Source organism: Neovison vison, chromosome 3 (genome assembly GCF_020171115.1).
Source record: "Neovison vison isolate M4711 chromosome 3, ASM_NN_V1, whole genome shotgun sequence".
Classification (NCBI taxonomy): Eukaryota; Metazoa; Chordata; class Mammalia; order Carnivora; family Mustelidae; genus Neogale; species Neogale vison.
Genome location: NC_058093.1, coordinates 74,269,809 through 74,291,920, shown reverse-complemented (window position 1 = coordinate 74,291,920; position 22,112 = coordinate 74,269,809). Strand labels below are relative to the sequence as shown.

Here is a 22,112-nt window from a genome sequence, read left to right as displayed (position 1 = left end):
TCAAACCACTTCCAGAAAGGGATCATCTCTACTCTATGCTAGGACAGAGAAGGCTCAGCTTCTCTCCTAATAACCTAGTATTATTTTATGGGTTGGTAATTTCCTCCATAGATGCCCCTGTCTCAAATTTTCCCTTTGTTCATGGATGTTAATGAGTTTCAACGGGCCATGCTGTACAAGTCACTTGGGAAGTAATTTTTATAGAGTCTGTCAACAGCTAAATTTCATGAGGAAAACCCTGCTTGGCCTTCTTCCGGCCATATTTCTTCCTAGGAGATGAGAAGTCTGGGCAGTCATCCATCTGGATCCCATGGCCCCCTTCTCAGTTAGGCCCCAGAATTCTTCTTCCAACCACTCTAAGCTTCTTCCACAGCCCACACTGGCCTTTTCTTTGGATTCCTCCATCTAAAGGGCAGACTGTCCACCACCAAGGTGTGAATGAGGCCTGAGGGGCAGCCAAGGGTGGCCGTTTGAGCTTGGATAGAGCTTGGATGTGGAGCTGGACTGCCTTTGATCGGGTGGGTGAGGCCCCCTGTGGAGCAGGACAGAGGCTACCACAGGCTGGGAGAGAGCGGGAAGACCATGTGTCAGGGCTGGCTCTCCTGCACTGCCAGGTTTCCAGCTCAGAGTTCTAAAGTGCCCAACCTAGCCTTGCGGACTTTGTTATAAAAGCTGTATTTGTCAAGGTGAAAGGACAGAATATAAGTTATGTGAGAGACTGTAGGTCTGGTCTACAAATTTTAAATATTTACACATATGGAATGGGGCCTCCATCTGTACTTTGAGCTTTGCAAATATTAGGGACAGGACTAAACTGAGAAGCTTCTCATGGTCTGCAAAACTAAATGCACACATTGACTGTCATCACCCAATCAGAGCAAGTAATGATCCTGTCCTTTTAGTTCTGAGCCACCTAATGAGTCCAAAAGGAGAAAAAAAGGAAAATTGGGGAAACATCTTGAGTAAAAATAAAGATCTTCAGTTAAAACTAACATGACCTTCCAGTACGGCTTCAAAGGATTTCACTAAGAAGACAACATTTTGAGTTTTAAGACTTCAATATGCTACTTGTTTTTGCCACAGTAGAACAAGATCAGAGTAGAATAGATTAAAAGGGCTGGTAGGGTTTCTGTACCATGAATTTGGGAACACATCTATCCATGAGGGTGAGACTGTGTGTTCCACTTGAGACCAGAGTGACTGAGGAAAATGCTGTTGTGTAGGCATTCTACCTCAGGAATCTTTTCTTGTTAATCAAGGTGACGCTTTTTCTTGGATCATCATAGTGGCAGAGTTGGATAAGCTTATAGTGACTGGAAGTTATTCACATGCACCCTCAGAAAATGACAAATGCATTATAATTAGCTCCCTAAAATAAGATCACTTGACTCTGTTGCAATCAAGCAGGAACAGAAATAGAAACCAGAAAACTTGCTATAGGCAAGAAGTGTTTTCTGGAATTTTACTTAATGAATACTGACTGACTGCTTAAAAAGAAAATTCTTTAGAAAGAAGAGTAGTTCTTCTGTTTTGAGATGGTGCCTTTTTTGACCTCCACATGTGTGGAAGTCTGCACGCCTTGAGTAACTCCATCAGTTGGTTCTGCTTTCTTTTATCTAACATGTACTTAAGGAACAATGATATGGGGCAGTCTCACTTGCTGTTGTTTAAGGTAACTTATATTTCTCCTTTACAAAGTGTTTTATACTCTCTTCTTCTTTACTGTTGGAAGATTACCATTTACCTTGACAAATGTGAGTTTGCAAATGCAAACACTGCTTTTGGTATTTCTAATGGTTACTTCTCCATAATGCTCTATCCACCTCCTCCCACTGAGAATGTTGTGTATGCACGTGGTGACTTTATTCCATACATAGCAATCTCCATACCTAGTGAAGAATACAATGTTGGTTAAAAACAATGAAGGTCACAAATATATAGTACTGTTTCTACAACTGAGAATATCTTTGGCCAAAGCTTCCTTTCCCTCGAATTTCTCTGTTGAAAGTTTCTATGTAGTCAAGGACATTTGTAATAGGACTCATTCCTTTAAGGAATACTTTAGTGCTTTCTATAGTCCAGGTGTTAAAGCTACTAAGTTGAATAGGACCTGTTTCTTGCACTCTTGGAGCCAACAGTACGAGAGGAGTAGACAGATATGGCAAAAAGTACTTATAATAAAATGTGATGAGGAAGTGTCATGAGAACAGAGAAGGGGAGTCCTTAGATTTGCCTGGAACATGGGGTGAGTATCAAGGAAGACTTCCTGGAGAAGGCTGGAATCCGTCTAAACCTGGAGGATAGGTAGGAGTGCACTGTAGGCCAGGAAAAGGCACTGACAAGGCCATAGAGGCCAGAATACCATGACGTATCTGGGGGCCTGCCAGTGGCATATGTGAGCGGGTGTGGGGGTGGCAAGTCTGGGAAGGTGACAAGGCAGAGCAGGGAAGGCCTTAACAATGCACCGATGAGTCTGGATTCAATGGGCCATCGTGGAAGGATTTGAGGGAGCAGATAGGCATGATAGGATGTATCTTTAAGAAAGATTACCCTGAAGATGGACATTGTTTCATACTCCGAATTAAGACCAAAGATGTGAATAATTCTTGGAGAAAAGACTGGTGATCATAGCGCATGTCTAATGCAAATTCTGGTTACAGAAGGTTATAGAGTTTCTGCCAAGGAATGAGGTGACATAGCTTCAGATCACCTTGAAGTTTGCACATGATCTGTATTTTCAAATAAAATTTTATTTCAAAATAAAATAGAACACTTCTAAGTTTCTAAAAAAAATTTATGAATTGGTATGATGTAGTCTCACTATGCAGCTGGGAAAACTCTCTTCTCATGAGTCTGCAAATATTTAAAGTCTATTTTGTGGTCCTGGGGCTCCTCTCTCCCCCTACCTTCCTTCATATTCAATCCACCAGCAAATTCTGTCACTGAATAAACAAAAGGAAAAACCAAACAACATTAACCAACTGAAGAAAGAAAAAAAACAACCAAGTCTTTGGCTTCAATGAAAACTTCAATTAATTTTAAAAATTCACAGGCTACATCCTTTAGAAAAATACCATGAAAGGATTCCATCACTCTTCTTTAATAAACTAACTTACACATTAAAATAGTTCCTGGGTCCAAGATGAATTCAAAAGTGAAAATATATATTGTACAGAAAAAAAGTTCTAACAAGAGAAACTTCCTATAAAATGCAAACTAACAAGGTATCTGGGTCAGGTAAGGTAGCTGGCTTAGACTTGATGAACAGAGAATGTAAAGAGAGAAGCAGGGAGCTTTGATACATATGCCAAGTACTCATTTGCTTTCGTGGGGGTCCATTCTCCAATCTTTGGAGAAGTTAACAGAAGCTTTAGGCATACATGTAAATGGATCACTGGCACTTTCTAGAGTTTCAAAGACCCATATCTGACTTAGAAAGCACGTAAGACACCAAAAGGAAGATGAAAGAAACCTACTTTGGAAGCATGACATTCAGTGTTCCAACAGGCAGGATTTCCATTGACTTCCCCCAGAACTTGTTTTTCCATCTGATATCTAAACAACATAGGCAGAGGAGAAGAAACAGATATTCCATATCCAATCATTCAGTCTATAAAAACCAATATATTACACTCTATATTTCACAAAGAACTTTCACAATCAACAACTGATTCTATATTATTGATTTAAGAGTTCACGTACCTGGGGATGGCCCAAGGTGAAAAAATTAACTATGAACCAAAAAAATCTACTGTCTGTTTTTCCGGAACACATGTTCCATATTTGTTTCAACAAATAAAACTGGGAAAAGCTCACTCAGAACAGTATGTGTGCATGGGAATTCACATACACGTATATACACAGACTCTACCGTGCTTTAATGTCTACATAAATGTTGTTTTAACTAAATGGTGGAAATAGTTAACATATATGCTAAAAAGAAGACGTGTATTAAAAATAATTGCAGTATGGCAATACCATCGATTTATATACATGTTGATTTGAAAAGTTATAGGATTTGGGAAAACAGGAAAAAACAAAATCTCTAAATATGGAAAGGTAAGCAAAATTTATGAGAAAGTGAAATTAGCGAATATATTCCTACACTGGTTGTTAAGATATGGCCCAGGGCTCAGTGGTTTATCTCACATGATGGCTTTATGTTTTATTTGGGGGCACTCAGGTTTGCCTGTGCATTTGTAATAACCACTTGGCTCTATTTTGATGAACTAAGTAAGGGAGCTTAGTGCTGTCTCCACAAAATGTATGACTCTTTGTTATGACCAAGAAATGATGTTTTATTGTATTTTACAATGAAATACAGTTACAATGCTCTGTCATACTGTGTGTTTTTAGATTGAGAAAGGGCAGAAGAGAAGAGACATTCTGTGAACAATGAAACCCCCTTCCAAACACAAAAGAACAATTTACACTTAATGGTTAAACATACATATACAGTTGACCATTGAGCAACACGCATTTGAACTGCGTGGGTCCACTCACCGGCAGGTATTTTTTTGATAAACACAGTACAGTACTATAAATGTATTTTCTCTTCTTTATGATTTACTTAATAACATTTCTTTCTTCTAGCTTACTTTACTGTAAGAATATAGTATATAATACATATAACATATAAAATACATGTTCCTGACCATTTATACTTTATGGGTAAGGTTTATGGTCAATGGTAAGCTATCACTAGTTAAGTTTTGGGGGAGTCAAAAGTAGTACATGAATTTTAGACTGTGTGGGGGTCAGCCCCCTAACCCCAGCTTTGTTCAAGGCTCACCTGTATATATTTTTCTTTCTAAATGGATTTTGAAACTTGTAATTTTATGTGAGTTTTTAACATTCTGACTATACAATGGGCACTGTACAAGTAGAGACTTCAATCCAAATCCCTGAACCTTGGTGAGTTAAAGACCACAAAATCAGCATAATGTTTACCTATCTAAATAGGCCACAGATGATGAGCCACAGAATCTTCTTTTACAATGAAGCTCTCCTTGCACACCCTCAAGAAGCAATGAGGCAGCAGACAGAACCTCTATGATATAGATGCAGACAATAAGGCATAATGAGGTTGAGTGATAGCCCTGAGTTGGAAGTTGGCACTGAGCTCTACTGCCCCTAGGGCTTTGTTTCCTAGATATGCAACCTCATCTCCTAGATGACATAGTTTCATATTTCAACCAAGAAATCTAATTTCTCAAACTGAATTCCATACTAATTACTAACATTCTCTGAGTCCCAAAGGTAGAAATCTAACCTGAGCATAATGTACCTTTCAGAAACTAGAAACTGTTTCAAAGGCTCACCGAGTGGATCTTGAAGTTACAATTGAAATACAAACCTTGCCAAAACACAAAATTCTTGGATTCACAGTGACAGGCAGAAATGGGTGGATGATGGCTAACCTGGTAATAAAAAACAAAAGAGAGGGCAATGATATCAGTGTTAAAACTTCCATAAATGATCGTTTTTTCCCCAACATATATTGGCCATCCCCAAATAAAAACAATCAACTCATCCATCTCTATTATTGAATTATTCTCAGAACGTGTAAGTAAATTACTTTCACTTTCACACTTCATGCTTAAACCCAGAGAACTTATATACACGGACAGAGTTTTCTGTTAACTGTTATCATAGCTCACTTCAAACGGTGGTTGATCAAAAAGCTGTTTCATCATCAACCGGTCCTCCTACAGTTTCTGCATAGAAACCTCACTGAGTCCAATGGGACTTACCTGTTCTGAGAAAAATCGGAATCCCTTGTCCTCTCGAATGCATTCGTAAGTCTCCCCAAGGACAGGATTGAATGGCTTACTTCCTGCTCTGAAATAGGTGGAGCAATATCCTGAAACTGCAAATGCAGCAATAAGAACCTGTTAAAACATTTAAGAAAGGAAAATAATATAGGAGAGACTACTTCCAGGTCTGTTTGTCCCTTATTCTTCTAGATTTTACACACCCCTGTCCGTGGGTGCTGATCTGATGGCATCTGCATTTTCCATTATCTGCACAGACTCTTCATAAACTCATGGGTAAAAAAAATGAGTGAAGAGGATGTGAAAGTCCTTGCATCTGAGGCCACTTATTCTTCATTCAGCTGTTACCCAGCTTCCTGAGTATCACAGTGTTCAGAGGTTCTGAAACCCAGTTTATAGGTTCTGCCCTTCGTACAACTTAGTGCCATGGGCAGGAGGCCTGTGGCTGCTGGTGCTTTTGGAAGGGCAGTCAAGCCTTCCACAGTTGGGTGCAGCAGAGGCCACGGCAAAGCACAAACAGGAGGTTCCTTTCTCTGACCTAAGTTCTTGAACACATGGGCTCTCTTGGCCTCCAGGAGAAGCTGCTAGAACAAGGCTAGGCATGCCTTAAACCTGGAAGGAGTGTGATACTTTTACATCCTAACTTCAGAAACACTCATGACCTGGGGTACCAGGTGGTGGGTATTATAGAGGGCACGGCTTGCATGGAGCACTGGGTGTGGTGAAAAAATAATGAATACTGTTTTTCTGAAAATAAATAAATTGGGAAAAAAAAAAAAAAGGAAAAGAAAAAAGAAACACTCATGACCAAAGATAAGTCACAAAGCATACATCCTCTGTAGAAGTATCTGGAACTTTCGGGCCCTGCCCAGTTTGTGCAAATGAACTCTCTCCTCTTTCACCTATGCAGTGAGAATGTTATGCAGACACCAAATATGCCATCATAACAAATTCTGCCTTAGTCCACGCTAGGGTTGACAGCTCCCTGAGAGGTACTGCTGTGTTATGTATTACCATGCGCTCATAGGGGTCGTCCGTTTCAGAAGCCTTGTCCAGAAGCTCACTGTACTCGATTTCCTCACAGAGATGCTGCAGGGTGTTGAGTGGCTCATTTAGCTCCACAGGCATCGAGACTTTAGACAAGTCTTTACCAATGTTGTTCCTCAAAATATTCCACAGGTTAATATTACTGGTGTCGGGACAGGGAGCTGGCAGGCATGTTCGACGTCCATTTCGGAAGGCTCCTCCTGTAAGCTCCCCATTTAAGACTGGAAGAGAGAGAAAGACAAGAAGCATGATAAAAGATACTTTGCTTTTTTGATTTCATAGCATCAAAGAAGGAAATAACTCTTTCAAGTACTTCCGAATGTGATACATTTCTTAAGCCTCCACTAGACTCTCTCAATAGTGAATGAAATTATTTCAACAGAGAGTTGCTAATAAATGCACAAAACATCAACATACAAGTATTTTTTAACAAGGTGTTAAATATGCTCAAATATTATTCCAGAAAAGTCATTTTTTTTCATAATTTATTTACTATTAGCAGTTTTTTAAAATTTAATTTTATCTTTTTTTTCAGTGTTTCAAGATTTATTATTTATGCACCACACCCAGTGCTCCATAAAATCCATGCCCTCCTTAATGCCCACCACCAGGTTCACCCTTTTAAATTTGATTTAAAAGTCAAATTTTAAAGAATTAATTACATTTAATAAGAAAGACTCAAACTTTTGGTTTTGGCAAGAAGTAAAAGCTTTTCATTTAAGCTTCTACCTAATGGATTTTTTAACCATTTACCTTAACAGATTATATAAATATAAAATGTATTGAATGATCAGCTTGCTGCAAAGGGAAAAATCAGTGAGGGAGAAAAAGGTTTTTTGCTGAATCACCAGCATTCGAACTTGGAAAGAAGACAGAACAACCTGGGAGCTGAAAGGATGCATACTTTGCCGAGAAATGTTGTCTGCAACACTGGTATTGTCTTCGGATATATTATCGCTCACATCACTGATGTAAGACTCATCATCTGAAGCCTGAAAAAGAGAAGAATACAGAAAGGATCATAACCCTTGTTCAGTCTTGAAAAGTTAGAAAACCAAATGATTAAAAGAAAAACGTTGCCCAAATAAGCAAACAGGTCGCAGGGGAAATGTACTTGGCATATGTACAAGGAACACTTGAGAAAGACTGAGCCATGAGCCAGAATGTAGCATGGCTTGAAAGCAGCCTTCGTCTCTGAGTAGCCCCTGCCTTAGTTGGGGTGGGGGGCTGGGGGAGGCCAGTAATCAGAAATATGTCAGCAAGAATGTTCAAAAAAGGAGGCCTTATATTCCCGCTAGGGAATCAGGAGGGGCTGCCCAGAGGAAATAAAATTGGCACTGGGTGTTGGAGAGGTTTTTAGAAGGAAAAGAAGCACAGGAAGAAAGGAGAGTGTACAAAGGTGTGGAGAAACATGAGAGGAACGTTCCATTCCAGGAAGGCTCAGAAGTTGAGTGGCTGTGACAGAGGGTGGGGAGACCAGGAAGAGGGTCAGACTGTGGAGGTCTGTTCATGTCAACATAACGGGCTCCCATATAATCCCACCAGTTATTACATGCAAGGGGATGACAGTCATATTTTTTTTCAAGACAGAATTCCTCTTTTTATTGTTTAAATTTATTTTTTTTATTTTTTATTTTTTTTTAAAGATTTTATTTATTTATTTGACAGAGAGAGATCACAAGTAGGCAGAGAGGCAGGCAGAGAGAGAGAGGAGGAAGCAGGCTCCCTGCTGAGCACAGAGCCCGATGCGGGACTCGATTCCAGGATCCTGAGATCATGACCTGAGCCGAAGGCAGCGGCTTAACCCACTGAGCCACCCAGGCGACCCTAAATTTATTTTTTATTTGTACCATATTTAGTTTTCAGGAAGATGCCTGGCTGCTTTTCTTTGGGAGCTCAGATGATAGGCTACTACATGGATGTACGTACGGAATACTGACGGGTTAAGATGGCCACAACAAGAGTCAGGAAGCAAAGCTACTTTGAGAGCCACATTTGAAGATAATGGACAAAATCTGGCAGATTATTTGGGGGTGAGGGAGGAAGATCCCAGGATGAGGGAAATCAAGAATGAAACTACTCTCTCCAAGAGAACAACATGAAACGAAAATTAGAGCAAAATTTGCATGAGAATGAAATTAAAGGGTAACCTATGTACTGAGGGGAGTTAGAAATAGATAAGACAAGAAAACAGAGCACAGTAGAGCCACTCAGAGAAATGGAAACCAACCTCTCTACTCTAGGCAAGAAAGCTGCTGACACTTATTTACTTTCTTCAAAGTGGAAATAATGTTACATTTTCCCCTGTACATATAATAAAACATTTTTTTAAAGATTTTATTTATTTATCAGAGAGAGAGGGTGAGAGAGCAAGCACAGGCAGACAGAATGGCAGGCAGAGGCAGAGGGAGAAGCAGGCTCCCTGCTGAGCAAGGAGCCCGATGCGGGACTTGATCCCAGGATGCTGGGATCACGACCTGAGCCGAAGGCAGCTGCTTTAACCAACTGAGCCACCCAGGTGTCCCTAAAACATTTTTACTGTAAAAAAAATTAGAAATTATATGAGGGTAAACAGATTATAGAAAAATTAAACATAATTCTATCATCTAACGGAAACCACCTCTAACATTTGGTGGATATTACCGCCAATGTCAAAATGCCTATGCAAACACAATGGTCTATCTATCTTTAGATACTGAACAAGGGGGTCAGTTTACATCTTGTTTTATAGTGTTCTCAATATATTTCCATGATCATAAATACAGCTCTCACCTTCATTTGGAAAGGCAACATAATTCATTATACAAGTACAACACAAGGCATTTAGCCAGCATTTAAATGGTTTCCAACTTTTTATTATTATTGATAATACTGGGATGCACGTCCTTGTAAATATATTGCTGTGAATCTGTCTGGAAATTTCATTAATATTTATTCCTAGAAGTGAAATGGCTGGATCAAATGGGCCACATTTAGGCTATAGGCCCAGGTTGCCAAATTGTTGTCCTCAAACAGTATAGTAATTTGTTCTCACCAGCAGCATGTGAGAACATCCATCTCTCCACCCACTTAAACACTATGTATTATCAATCCTTTTTCAGTATCTATTTACCTAACATACATAAGAGATCTCTTTAAAAGTTTGCATTTCATCTTAGGTAAATTTGTTTTCTTTCTTTTTTTCAGTTCATCATCTAGGTTGCATTTGGCTATTCTGCAATTTATTTTTTAATGCTGTTTATGCCTCTTTTTTTCTTTTTGCCATGTGAGAGTTTTAAGTTTGTAGGTAATAAAAACAATCAGTCCTTGCCTTTAAGGTTTCTGGATTTATTGCTGATGTTTTTAAAGTTAAAGTTGAGAAGAATTCCTATATTTAGGGAGAACAGTGATGGAGTTATTGCATACATAAATAAATAATGGAAGTTTTGCTTTGCAGCCTGAGCAAGTCTATAAAGATGGCAAATTGAGAATAAAGTCTTTTTCTGATTCATGTTTTCCCTCTGCAACTGCTTCCCAGTTCCTACTGACTACAAAAGAGCCAATGGTGAAATCATCAGGCACATGAAAGCCACCTTCTTAAACTTGATAGGGAAAAAAACAAAGTAAATCAAACTCTTCTGCATGATTTCTCTTAAAAAAGCTAATCATACCCAATTATGTTAGAGGAAACAAATGCCTGTTCAAACAAAATTCATGTTGCATGCCTGTGCACTGGTTTTAACATTTATTAAGAAAACATTCATGTTCACCCTACAAAAAGCTATAAATAGCCTCTTCTTCTTGAATTTCTAATCTATTAGAAATATATGATATATGTATTATAATATATGATAAAATGTACTATGTGATAAAAATTGTCCAATACCCATTTCCTTCTAGAATGGATCATGCAGAATGTAAAACAATTCCCCAATGACAGTGGGCCCTGAGTCAGATCTATATTCCCATATGTGTGAGCAATAGCTAAGGCTTGGCTGTCTAGCTGCAGTCCATGCACATTATCCTGTATATAAAGTTAAAGCTCTGCAGTATTATAATAAAACAGTTAATATATATTCATTCCCCAACCCCTGCCCCGCCCCAGTCAAGAAGTGCTGGGGACAAATATTTCTCCTGAAGAGCTTAGGCATTCAAAAGAGTTCAGGGAAATTTTTTTTCTTTTTTTCCTAAATGCAACCAGGCATGCAGCCTTGTGGAAACAAGTTAATAGCAGAGGAAAGGAAATAGACCATTCTGGAAGCAAACCCAGCATTTTTTAAAGGAAGCAGAATATTCATTAAGAGAAGCGCATGGGCAGATATCACATAAAGAGGATTTTTCTCTCACTCATGGAAAGCGTTAATGTAAGATAGCCCAGATGTTTCCCAGATTAACCATGTGTTAAAGTGCTATAAGCATTCCCTCATTCAGTTAGCAAATATTTGGCCTCTGGAAGGATCCAGAAGAATAGAAATTGCAAGAGGCTGCAGCTGGGAGCAGACATCAGATTATAAGGGTCTTTGCATGGTGGCTAAGATAGTTATCTTAAGGACCCTGGGGAAACATGATCAGATTTGCACTTCAGAGAGATGAATCAGGCTGACCAGTGGAAAATTGACTAGAGGGGCAAGAAGGGAGGCAGGGAGAACAGTAATGGGAACTGGTCAGGTAATCCGGGGGGCAGATGATGGAGGACTGAGGTGGAGTAGTGCCAGGGAAGCTGGAGGAAGATGTATGGATTTCATAGTTTTTAGGTGAGTCATTACAATTAGCAATAATCGCGCCTCGGATAAACCTCATTGGCTACGATACTGCCACTGCGCAAAGCTTAGGTGAGTCATTACAGAACTTAATGAGTGAATCAGTGTGGGTGGTGGGTCCTAGTAAGGCAGGTGCAGCGGAAGGCTAACAGCCAGGCATTTGATGTAAACGCCTGGGCAAAGAGCAATCAGGCCATGCAACACAAGAAGTATGGGTAGGCTTCTCTTCACTTGGGTGTTGTGTATGTGTGTGTGTTGGTGATTAATCCATTTTGGGACATGCTGATTGAGAGGTTCTGTGGAGCTCCCAGGGGGCAATGTCTCCCAGGCGGCTTGCTATGTGGGACCTGAGCTGACTCTTGCTCTCTCTTCAGACCTGTTCTCTTTGAGCTTTAGATCTGAATACCCAAATACTGGCCAGATAACTCTGCTGAGAGGTCTGATCAACTCACAATACCTCCAGGTGAACACATCATCTTCTCTAATCCCCCGTCCTTCCCTCTGCTACCAGGATCACTCCTCCACCAGAGCTGGTGCCAACATGCTGCCTGGACTTGAGGAATAACCCACTTAAGTCCCTTTCCTTTCAATATCATCAGTGTCTGGTACAAGTGGCACCTAGCCCCTAGACAGTGTGCCACCAAGAACTTAAAAATAGGGGAGTTTGGTGGCTTTCAGAGAGACAGCCGTAAAGTCATCATCTGATGGGTCAGAGCTCCAGAAACATGAAACCAAATTTGACTGGAACCTGACTGAGAAGGATGAAGGACTGGTCAGCAATGGGAGGTCAGAGAAAGGAGAGTCAGAAAAGAAAATGCCGGTAGCATGCCTTCAGCATGGTGGTCCCTGTGGGTATGACTGGCTCCCAGAAACAAAGAGCCTGTCCCCGTGGCACAGTATCCCTACAATGGAGATGAGAGCGGAGCTATGACATCCTGGCCCTCCTAGCCTTTAGTTCACTCAAGTCACTGTTCCTGCTCCCATTCCTTGCTCACCAAGCAACTGACTAGAGCTAGACTTTCCATGCAGGTGGGCCCTAGAGAAAGAGCTATGAATCAGCAAGCATAATTATTTTGCCCATCTGATAGCATCTGACCAATTACCATTATGAATAATTAAACTAGTACTCTGGCTTGTAACCGGGAGTCTCTGAATCGGCAAACAGGACTAGGGATCAGAGAGGCAGGTGCATGGCTTGGTGTAGTAACAGATTCAGTATCTCATACAAGAATATTATTTCGCCTCTCCCCCATTATAAAAGTGGTATGTGTTCATTATTTCTTTCTCCTCTCCACTTATTTTTGTTTCTAAAATCACTCATAATTTCAAACATCCAAAAACAATTACAACTAATTGTCAGGATGCTTCCTTCCAATCTACTTTCTATGCATATGGAAATAACATTCAGCAACTATTTCATTTCCTTTTTGTAAAAATGCAGTACTGATCTGCAACCTCAAATGAAAAAATTTTTAATCAACTGTGTTGGAAAGAGTTTTGGCTGGTTCTTCCATGCTGAACGAAAGAAAGAAAGAAACGAAGGGAGGGAGGATGGAAGGAAGAAAGAAAGCAGAAAATTCAAAGGATGCTTGACTAAATTTTTAAATTTCAGTGAAAGAATCCATTTCTGCAACCTGATCAAGGAAGATTCCCTGCTCCCAAGATCTAGCCAAGACTTATGAGCATGAAGAACATCTAAAAAGTCTTTATGGGTGAAAACTTCCAATTATATTATAAAATATATATACTATAAAATATATATTATAAATATATATATTATAAAATATATAAATAAGTTGGAGATATAAGGTACAGCATGGTAACTAGAATTAATAATACCGTATTGCATATTTGAAAGTTGCCATGAGAGCAGATCTTAAAAGTTCTTAGAGCAAAAAAAAAATTCTGTAATTATGTATGGTGACAGATGTTAATTAGGCTTTAGGGGTGACCAATTAAAAATATATACAAATATAAATTCTTATGTCGTATACCTGAAACTAAAATAATGTTGTATGTAAATTATACCTCAATAAAAGACAACAAAAAAGTTTTTATGGTAGCCAGTGGTAACCTCCAAAAACCTTAATCATCCAACCATATATTCTAGACATCATCTTTCTAAAGGAGCTCAAATTCTTGTCTCTGGTAAAGATGCTTGTGTATGTGTGTGTGTGCGCACATACATGCGCATATATCCGTGCACTCACACACACATGCACACACATGGTGATTTTCAAATTCTTTCACCCAACCAGTCTCCTCTACAAAAAAACTCTGCCATCAACTATTTGGTTATCCTGAAATACAAATCGTACAACAGCATCCAAATGAATGCTAGATTCTTTCCTTTAATTCATCAAATTTATTAAGTAATAAAGTTGACCCCAGAAGTGTTCAGCGCTCAGTAAATGGGATATGTAACTACCAATGAAGTTACCAATGTAGTTTGCAAAGTTTTTGGCTTTCCTACAATTTGAGAACCTTACTGTGATGTTTTAAAAAAAAAACCAAAGAAAAGAAAAAGGAAAAGGAAAAAAAAATGTCCCCCCAGCCTTACTTTCTTTAACGCAAACTCCTCATCAGAAGCAGTTAGGGTTGACACATCAAAAAAGCTTACCTCATTCTCTGATGAGCTCGCAGAGAGCAGCACCTCCTGGGCGTCAAAGAACTCGGAGACAGACTCTGACATGGAGAGGCGGCTCTCGTTGGCTACCTGCTGTGACAGGGGGAGACTGACATGGATTTGCTCACCAGCCTATAGAGGACAGAAACATTTGGGGTCATCGTTATTCCCTTTAAAGAAAAGCTATTTGTTCAAATAAGACCATGACGTACTAGGCCAGACTTCTAGAGAAATTCATACCATATGTTAAGAGTGGTGACCACAAGTAATTTTCACCTGCACTCATGACCATGGCCTAAATTTCCTTCTAATATGTCTAAAGCATCCAAAAGGTGTGGCTGAAAAATGATGGTACTGTGACTTGACTTCAAATCAATGTTCAGTGGATATTCAGTGGAGTTTAATAGCTTGAACCCCTATGAAGACCCTGAATTGACTATGGAGACAGGTTCACTTTCATATTCTTAGATCCATCATTACTAGCCATATTCTAACCAGTATGCTAAATCTCAAGACATATTTGTAGAAACCGCTAGAAATATGCTAAGAAAACACTCCATAAAACTAAATGTTTGAGACAGAATATATAAAAGTCATTTTCCAACTTGGTCAGGAACTTTAACCAATGAGATAATATGACTCGAGTATTAAACCTACGGCAAACTATATTTTTATTTAGTAAGTGATACATATATACACACAGTATGGTAGTATAAATAAACACCAGATTGCAAAGATTCAAACTAAGACTGCTAACAATTTCTGAATGATGCAGTTGTAGAAATCCTCTGGATTCTGAGCAGTGGAGCGGGCATGAGTGTCACCAGATACCGTGTGTTGCGTGAAGGTGAGCGGACGTAGGTTCGACCACTTAAATCAAAAAGAAGCTTGTCTTGGGATGGCATTTCCTAAGCAATTAGATGCCAGGACGTTGGCCCCTGTAGATTTCTAGTAAAATGTCCGGTTTTCTGTAAATATGGCCGTCACACAAGTTAAAACTCTCACCTTGTTCCATGTATCATATCACTGTATATAAAACTCCAATATTACCATTGAAAAGTTTAAATTCTCATGGTTATAAAACAGTAATTTTATAAAGGGTTATAGACAGAATTATACACTAAGCCTGGCCCAAATACTGAATGTTCTCCTGTCCTTTGAGCATTACGTCAAAAATTCTCCTGAGCAATGGAGTGATCATCATAGCACCTACCTCAGAGGTCACTGGGAGTGTCGAATGTTGTCAGCACAATGCCCAGCACAGAGTAAGCTTTCACTTGACATGCGCTAGCTATTAATTAATTCACTAACATTACTATTAGTGGCTGTAATTGCATCACTAGTGTTACTTTAGTAAGGTTAGGTGATTTCTCCTAAGATAGGCCTTTTAAAATAAACCTTAAAAAAGCTATCATTTAGCACCTTCTCAGCTGAATATGTTTCCCCCCCACCATTTCATAGGCCATCTGATGATAAGGAACATTTCCAATAAAGTCTGTGACAGACACGGAGAATTCACAAGCTGGAATATATATATAAACTAAATTATTCAGTAGCACCAGGTGAACACAGATAAAAGTACAAATAGAGACTGATCACCGAGAATAAATGATATTGAGGCTCACGTACATCCTTCACTCCAAAGAACACCAAACTGTCAACAACACAGATATTTATGCAGAGAATCTTATTAACAGTGAAAGAACTGTATTAAAAAAAAACCCCAAATATGTAGTTGATTTAGATGCTATAAAGTAAGTATTCTACATCCATTAAAAATGAGTCTTACCTCATCAGGGCTAGGAATAATATTTACACTGACAACCTGATCACAAATAATAGATTCTGAATGTATTCTGTTCAACCGACTTCTTAGCTCAGCATTCTGGTTGAGTGCCTTAAAATAACAAAAATTGCATATGTAATTTCAAGTTAATAAGCAAGCATAAAACAGAATAAGCACACTAATTCACAGCAGACAAGTCTATAATGTTCTTGGTTATAATTTTTGGAGTCAACACAGGCCAGATCCTACCCGTAAGAAGGAAATGAATGGCTCCGAATTAAGGTATTCATTTTTCATAAAATAAGAGCGCTACTTAGTAGGTTAGTGGGTTGAAAGAGTTCATGGGATTTCATAAAAATGATTCATGGAATTTTCTCCCCCTTGGAGTCAGGCCCATTATTACATCCAAGCCCGGTCTACCACCACATATATATTATGTTTTACAGCCTGAGATAAAAACTGCTGATTCTTTTCATTTTGGGTTCTAGTTTCTAAAATTTGGGAGCTGTCCCCAAGCCAGGTAGAGACCTGAAAAATTATTTGGAAATGGAATGAACAATGAGCTGGCTTTAATTTATAGACTTATATTTTATTCCAGTGATAAAAGAGTTGTATTTTCAATTTCTAGGAGCACATGTACATGATGGTGCAGCAGAACTACTTCAAGTGCAGCCCAAAAGGTGTCTTCATTGAGCAGTGCAGACACGGACAAGGAACTAACTCCAAGTTTTCGGCATCATGATATCTGTATCAGTAAAACGCTACCTGGTATATAACAAGTTAGGACATGTGGCAAGAAGAGCACAGCTTTATATAAGCTTTACTTCCTCCAGGAGCCCTGTGGACAAAGGTGCTTGCATCCCACGGCTGCATGGGAACATGTTCCCTAACGTTAGATAGATATAGCAAACTGGAATTACATCAAGGATCAAAAGACATGTGAGAACAAAGCCCCATAAGAAGCTGGACAATTCCTTTCCTTTGCATTAAAATCAGCAGTGAGAAAGAAGATGGAGGTGGATGCCTTACTGGGTGGGAGAAAAATGTCAGGGCTGACAAAGGCATCTCTCCCAGGGAGCAGACATACTGCTGTTCTTAAGATGCAGTGTATGAATGTAGTAATCCAATACACATATACAAATGTAACATAATAATTCTAACTCGTATCTATTGAAACAGTCAGGATAAACTACAAAGTGGCTAAACTCTACACTGGCATTGAGGAGTACATAGACCTTGGGGCATAGAATGGCCTCTCCTCTCTCCCTCCAACATGGTTTCTGCTTTTTAAGGAGAAAATTGTTCACTCACAGCTTTTGGCATTTGTTTAAAATTCTTTATAACCAGCTTCTAAAATATGTGTAAAATGTAACACACCTGATCCGGTAGGTTGTCAGGTATTGAGGGATGAAAAGCGGATAGAGATCTTATAGTTGCTATGTTTATGGATTGAAGGATATACATGTCTAGCTCCTTGGGAAAACAGAGATGTGTTATTTAGATAAGCAGTGATTACCCTTATAGTAAACAAGGCATGTACTTTAAAGGAAGAATCCTAATATCTTTACATTCTGCAAAAGTGCTCAGGATCATCTTTCCCAGAGCAAAATCTCAAACACTTGGTAGGTGAAAAAACAAACGAACAAAAAAACAAACCACCTAATCCCCCTCCTTTGTGGCCACTATACCTATGTGTATTTGTTTTTTCACTATTTCTTTGCCCATAAGTATGCTGAAAGTTGCCTTGTCTATTGAAATATTTGGAATCAGATATATTTCACATTTTACTATCTTTTAGGCGGGAGGCCTCTTGGGTGGGTCCTTTGAGGGCTTTAACTGCAGATTCACAGTCTTGACCTGACAGTTTCAGACAACTTCAGCGGAGGGCTTCTCCAAAGTGCCTGCGCTGTTTGTGGGCACTGAAACAGAGTTAACAAAACAACGCCACACAAACTCAGTGGCGAGGAGAAATAATGGTTTTCCTCAGAGTAGGCGTTTTTAACACAGGCTTGCCTTTTGTAAAGGAACTTATAGTACTGTTTGCTCCAGAGAACTTCAGTGAAATTCCTGTTTCCGCTCTTATCGCAGCCAATTGTCACGAAATGCAATTGTGTCTACGGGCGTGTGTGGCACACACGGTAACCTCTAGCCATACTAGCGATAGGAGATGAACTAAAAGTTCAAAAGGAAAATTTTATTAATAATACATATGCAGTGGTAGAAGAAGGTTGTTGTTCGATAGCCCCAAAAGCATGTATATAAGTAGTCTTCCAAGTCTGGCAGCCCCAGCGGCAGAAGGCGGAAGCAGGCAGACAACCGAGCGTGCAATGGTCCATTTCTGCACATTTTCCCTGGGAAGCTCCTCCTTTTGCCTTGATCATACAGACTGTTTCTGACGTTTGTGACAGCCAAGTGCCACGAGCTTTGTGGTATCATGCTCTCAGGCAGTGAGCAGGACCACATTTATTATTTCCCCTCCCTGAAACACAACTATTTTCTTTGTAATGATATAATGGAAATCTTGGGAACATGGAGGAATATAGGTAGGTTCTGTGGAAGGACACTATTAGCGATATTTAATACAGAAGAGCCCAGATGATGGCAGGAAGGACATTCAGAACGTACCCAAGGATCATGAACAGTGGAGAAGCAAGGAAAAAGGAGGGGCGTCATCAGCTACTCACACCAGCCAAGGAGCAAGAAAAGCTAAGAAGATGTGTCAGTAATGACATTGCTCTTTGAGCAGCAGATGGGACCAAAGACCTAACAGGGAGGGAGCGCCACAGGAATTCTTGTGCTTGAATTCTTCACCAGGCAGATTCTAGGCTTATTCTCATTACTTGTTTGAGCTAGTGAGCTTGGACTCAGCACAAAACTCTCCACAAATTGTGCTCAATTTCTCCATAGCTCATGTCCTTCAGACACATTCAAGTTTAATATATCCAAGAGACAAACCACACCTTCTCAATCTATAAAAGAAGTTACCATCTTGAGATCCTGAGTCAGAATCAATTGTCCAAATTCCCACCATCTTGGCTATTAACTACCACTATCCACCCTGGCAGATGGTGGGTGAAGATAACCTTGGACTGGGTGAGACTTGGACAGATACATTTTACTTGAATGGAACTGTGTGTTCTGGGAAGGAAACGTGGAAGCCTGAGGGCTGGGGAAGGATAGGAGACATATGGCAAGATAGAATTATCAGAGACTTAAGACCTTTGGAGAAAAGCAAAACTGATTCAAAGGATCAAGAAAATCAGGGACGCCTGGGTGGCGCAGTTGGTTAAACGACTGCCTCCGGCTCAGGGCGTGATCCTGGAGTCCCGGGATCGAGTCCCACATCAGGCTCCCAGCTCCATGGGGAGTCTGCTTCTCCCTCTGACCTTCTCCTCGCTCATGCTCTCTCTCACTGTCTCTCTCTCTCAAATAAATAAAATAAAATCTTAAAAAAAAAAAAAAAAAAAAAAAAAAGAAAATCACTATGGCAGCTGTGAAAGCTAGAGTGATCAAGAACCAAATCCTGGGAATCACTTAAATATCACCTTCTTCTTTTAAATTTTAAAATAAGTATATACTACTACAGTATATATGGAAAATGCAAAAAGTAAAAAAAATTTTTTTAATTCATAACTTACTATTGTATCAACCAATTGTTGGTAGCTTGGTATATTTTTATCTAGCCTTTTCCTATACATTTCCCACATCATTTAATGGATGCATACTGGACATCTGTGTCTGACACTTATTCTTTGTGTATAAACATTTATTTTATGTTGCAAACTTTGCACAAATATGACTTTGCATTTTTGCATAGCAAGTGATTATCTTCTATAATTGGACACTTTATGGTATTACTGATTTTTCCTAGAATAAATAATGCTGCCATGAATGTTTGTATGCATAGTGAATTTCTACATTCAGCACTACTTCCTCAGACTAGAAATATCAGTCATGGGCTAAAGGGTCAAACATAAGATCTTTTTAAGCCTTTAAGACATATGGCCAAATTATGTCCAAAATGATATCAATTTCAACTTACTGGATAGCTAGAAAGAGATGTAAATAATTCCATGAAGAATATCTTTATCACAACAAATTTTGTCATATTTCAGGGAATTCAAAATCAGGAATACTCTTGGAAGTTTTATCCCAATAAATACCCCAGAATATTTATTTTGTGTATGTGAAATGTTGTAGACAGGAAGGATGGTAAATACTACAATTGGGATTTTAATTATGGTACTATGTGTCTTAAGTTGATTTTTTACTTACATTTCCATATACTGTATTTCATTGATTCTAAATGCACATCTCCTCCTCCATTTAACATCTTTGAAGCACCGTCAATTTCACTGAGCGCAGTCTGCTTTCTTTTTCACTAATGCACATAATGATGGTACATCTAACTATGGATGGCATGTTGATTTAATGAAATACGGTAATTTTAGCTGAAGTACAAGGGACACATTCTGCTACTCACATTTATATGGACCCCAAACCCACTACATTTAGCTTAAGTTGTGCATAGATTCTGGGGCCAGAGACCAAATTAGTAACAGTGTCAGAGGGTAATGTATTAAAGACAGACTCAAGTCAAGTCAAATCTTTTATTATTATAGTAACCTGGGGGTACTGAAGCTACCTTAGTCTTATCAGATACTATTTGATTGTGGGGTTCAGGATACTACATTAACAAGGACGTGAAATTGTAGCTGTGAGATAAAATCATTTATAAAGGGATCAAGAGCATACACAATGCCCTGTCTTACAGGTTTGAATCTAACATCTATGCTACCCCTCAGATGTAGAAGTTGCCTCTAAAGTTTCATGGAGGTAAAATAACAGAATTATGTATGTCTTTGTGTACATATAGATCGGGAAAGAAATATCACTTTAGAAGAGGAATTCATTATACTGCAGTCTTGTAAATTATTGCATGCCCAAGGCAGGTAACAATTATTCTGAGCAGGTAGTAAAGAATGCTAATTTCATGTATTTTATATGCTCTGTGTCTTCTAAAAGGATGATGATGGAGTTTGCCAAGTTGATATCTTTAAAAGCTGTATTGAAAAGCAGCATTTTGATAATCTTACAGGTATCAGATGGGACTTATAACAAATGAAAAATATACTTTAGGGGTGCCTGGGTGGCTCAGTGGGTTAAAGCCTCTGCCTTTGGCTCAGGTCATGATCTCAGGGTCCTGGGATCGAGCCCCACATCAGGCTCTCTGCTCAGCGGGGAGCCTGCTTCCTCCTCTCTCTCTGCCTGCCTCTCTGCCTTCTTGTGATGTCTCTCTGTCAAATAAATAAAATTCTTTAAAATAATAAAAAAAAAAGAAAAATATACTTTAAAAATGTCAGACCAATTTAAGAAGTTATTCAAACATAGTCTCTCTCCTCCCCTCTCCATGGAGAGATTTAACTGGTTATAAGAAAAATACCTGGAAGTTTAACTGAGAACCCTTGAATATGGATTGAAGATGTCTTCAGGCCACCTAAAATCACATTATAATGTGAAGTTGTACTAATATAAAGATGTACTTGGAACACTTGTCTCAATGTACGCTATTTAAGCATCTTGTTCAATTTGGAGTGCTATGTTGAAAGAGGGACAGTGAAAATGGAGTTGGCCAACCAGGACGGCTCCAACAGTTGGTGGTTTCCATCCTCACTGTCTCCTCATCTTCTGGTTCCTTCCCTTCACAACACGAACAAACTCCAAGGCTGACTTTCAGCCTATATAGTATTTGCTGCTTAACTGGATTCTTTTTGAGACAATCAAAACCCTTTACCATTGATCTCAATGGTCAGCGCCACCTAAATTCTTTGGTTGCTTCGCCTAAGTCTCCATCAAAGGATCCTCTTTTTGTTATGTCCTTTAACTATTAATGTTCTGTATAGCAGCACACTGACCCTCTTTTCTTCTGGTTTATCAACATCTATAACTTTTCCAACATACCAGGGTATCCGCATCTTTCAGCCAGACCCTTCTCCTGAGCTCTGTATCTACATATCTGATGTCTGATGGATGGCCCACAGACCCCTCAGTCTCCCAAAAAAAAATCCCTACCCAGGCCTGAAAAATCAGTTCCTCTTGTATTTCCAATCTTAGGGAAAAGAACTATTACTAATGTGCTA

General features: G+C 39.2%; 1 protein-coding gene and 1 pseudogene across 10 annotated transcripts in view; both read right to left on the bottom strand.

Moving 5' to 3' along the window:
* The window catches only part of OSBPL6 (oxysterol binding protein like 6), a 208,881-nt gene that overhangs the window by 6,210 nt on the left and 180,559 nt on the right, over positions 1–22,112 (bottom strand). For all 10 annotated transcript variants that reach the window (XM_044242411.1, XM_044242410.1, XM_044242414.1 and 7 more), the window contains 8 exons: positions 15,976–16,083; positions 14,181–14,318; positions 7,726–7,813; positions 6,789–7,042; positions 5,754–5,891; positions 5,357–5,420; positions 3,477–3,555; positions 1,745–1,889 (listed from right to left, as the gene is read on the bottom strand). In XM_044242411.1, the coding sequence (XP_044098346.1) occupies positions 1,745–1,889; positions 3,477–3,555; positions 5,357–5,420; positions 5,754–5,891; positions 6,789–7,042; positions 7,726–7,813; positions 14,181–14,318; positions 15,976–16,083 (1,014 nt within the window). The remainder of the gene's footprint in view (positions 1–1,744; positions 1,890–3,476; positions 3,556–5,356; positions 5,421–5,753; positions 5,892–6,788; positions 7,043–7,725; positions 7,814–14,180; positions 14,319–15,975; positions 16,084–22,112) is intronic.
* Positions 11,546–11,629, bottom strand: LOC122903750 (annotated as a pseudogene).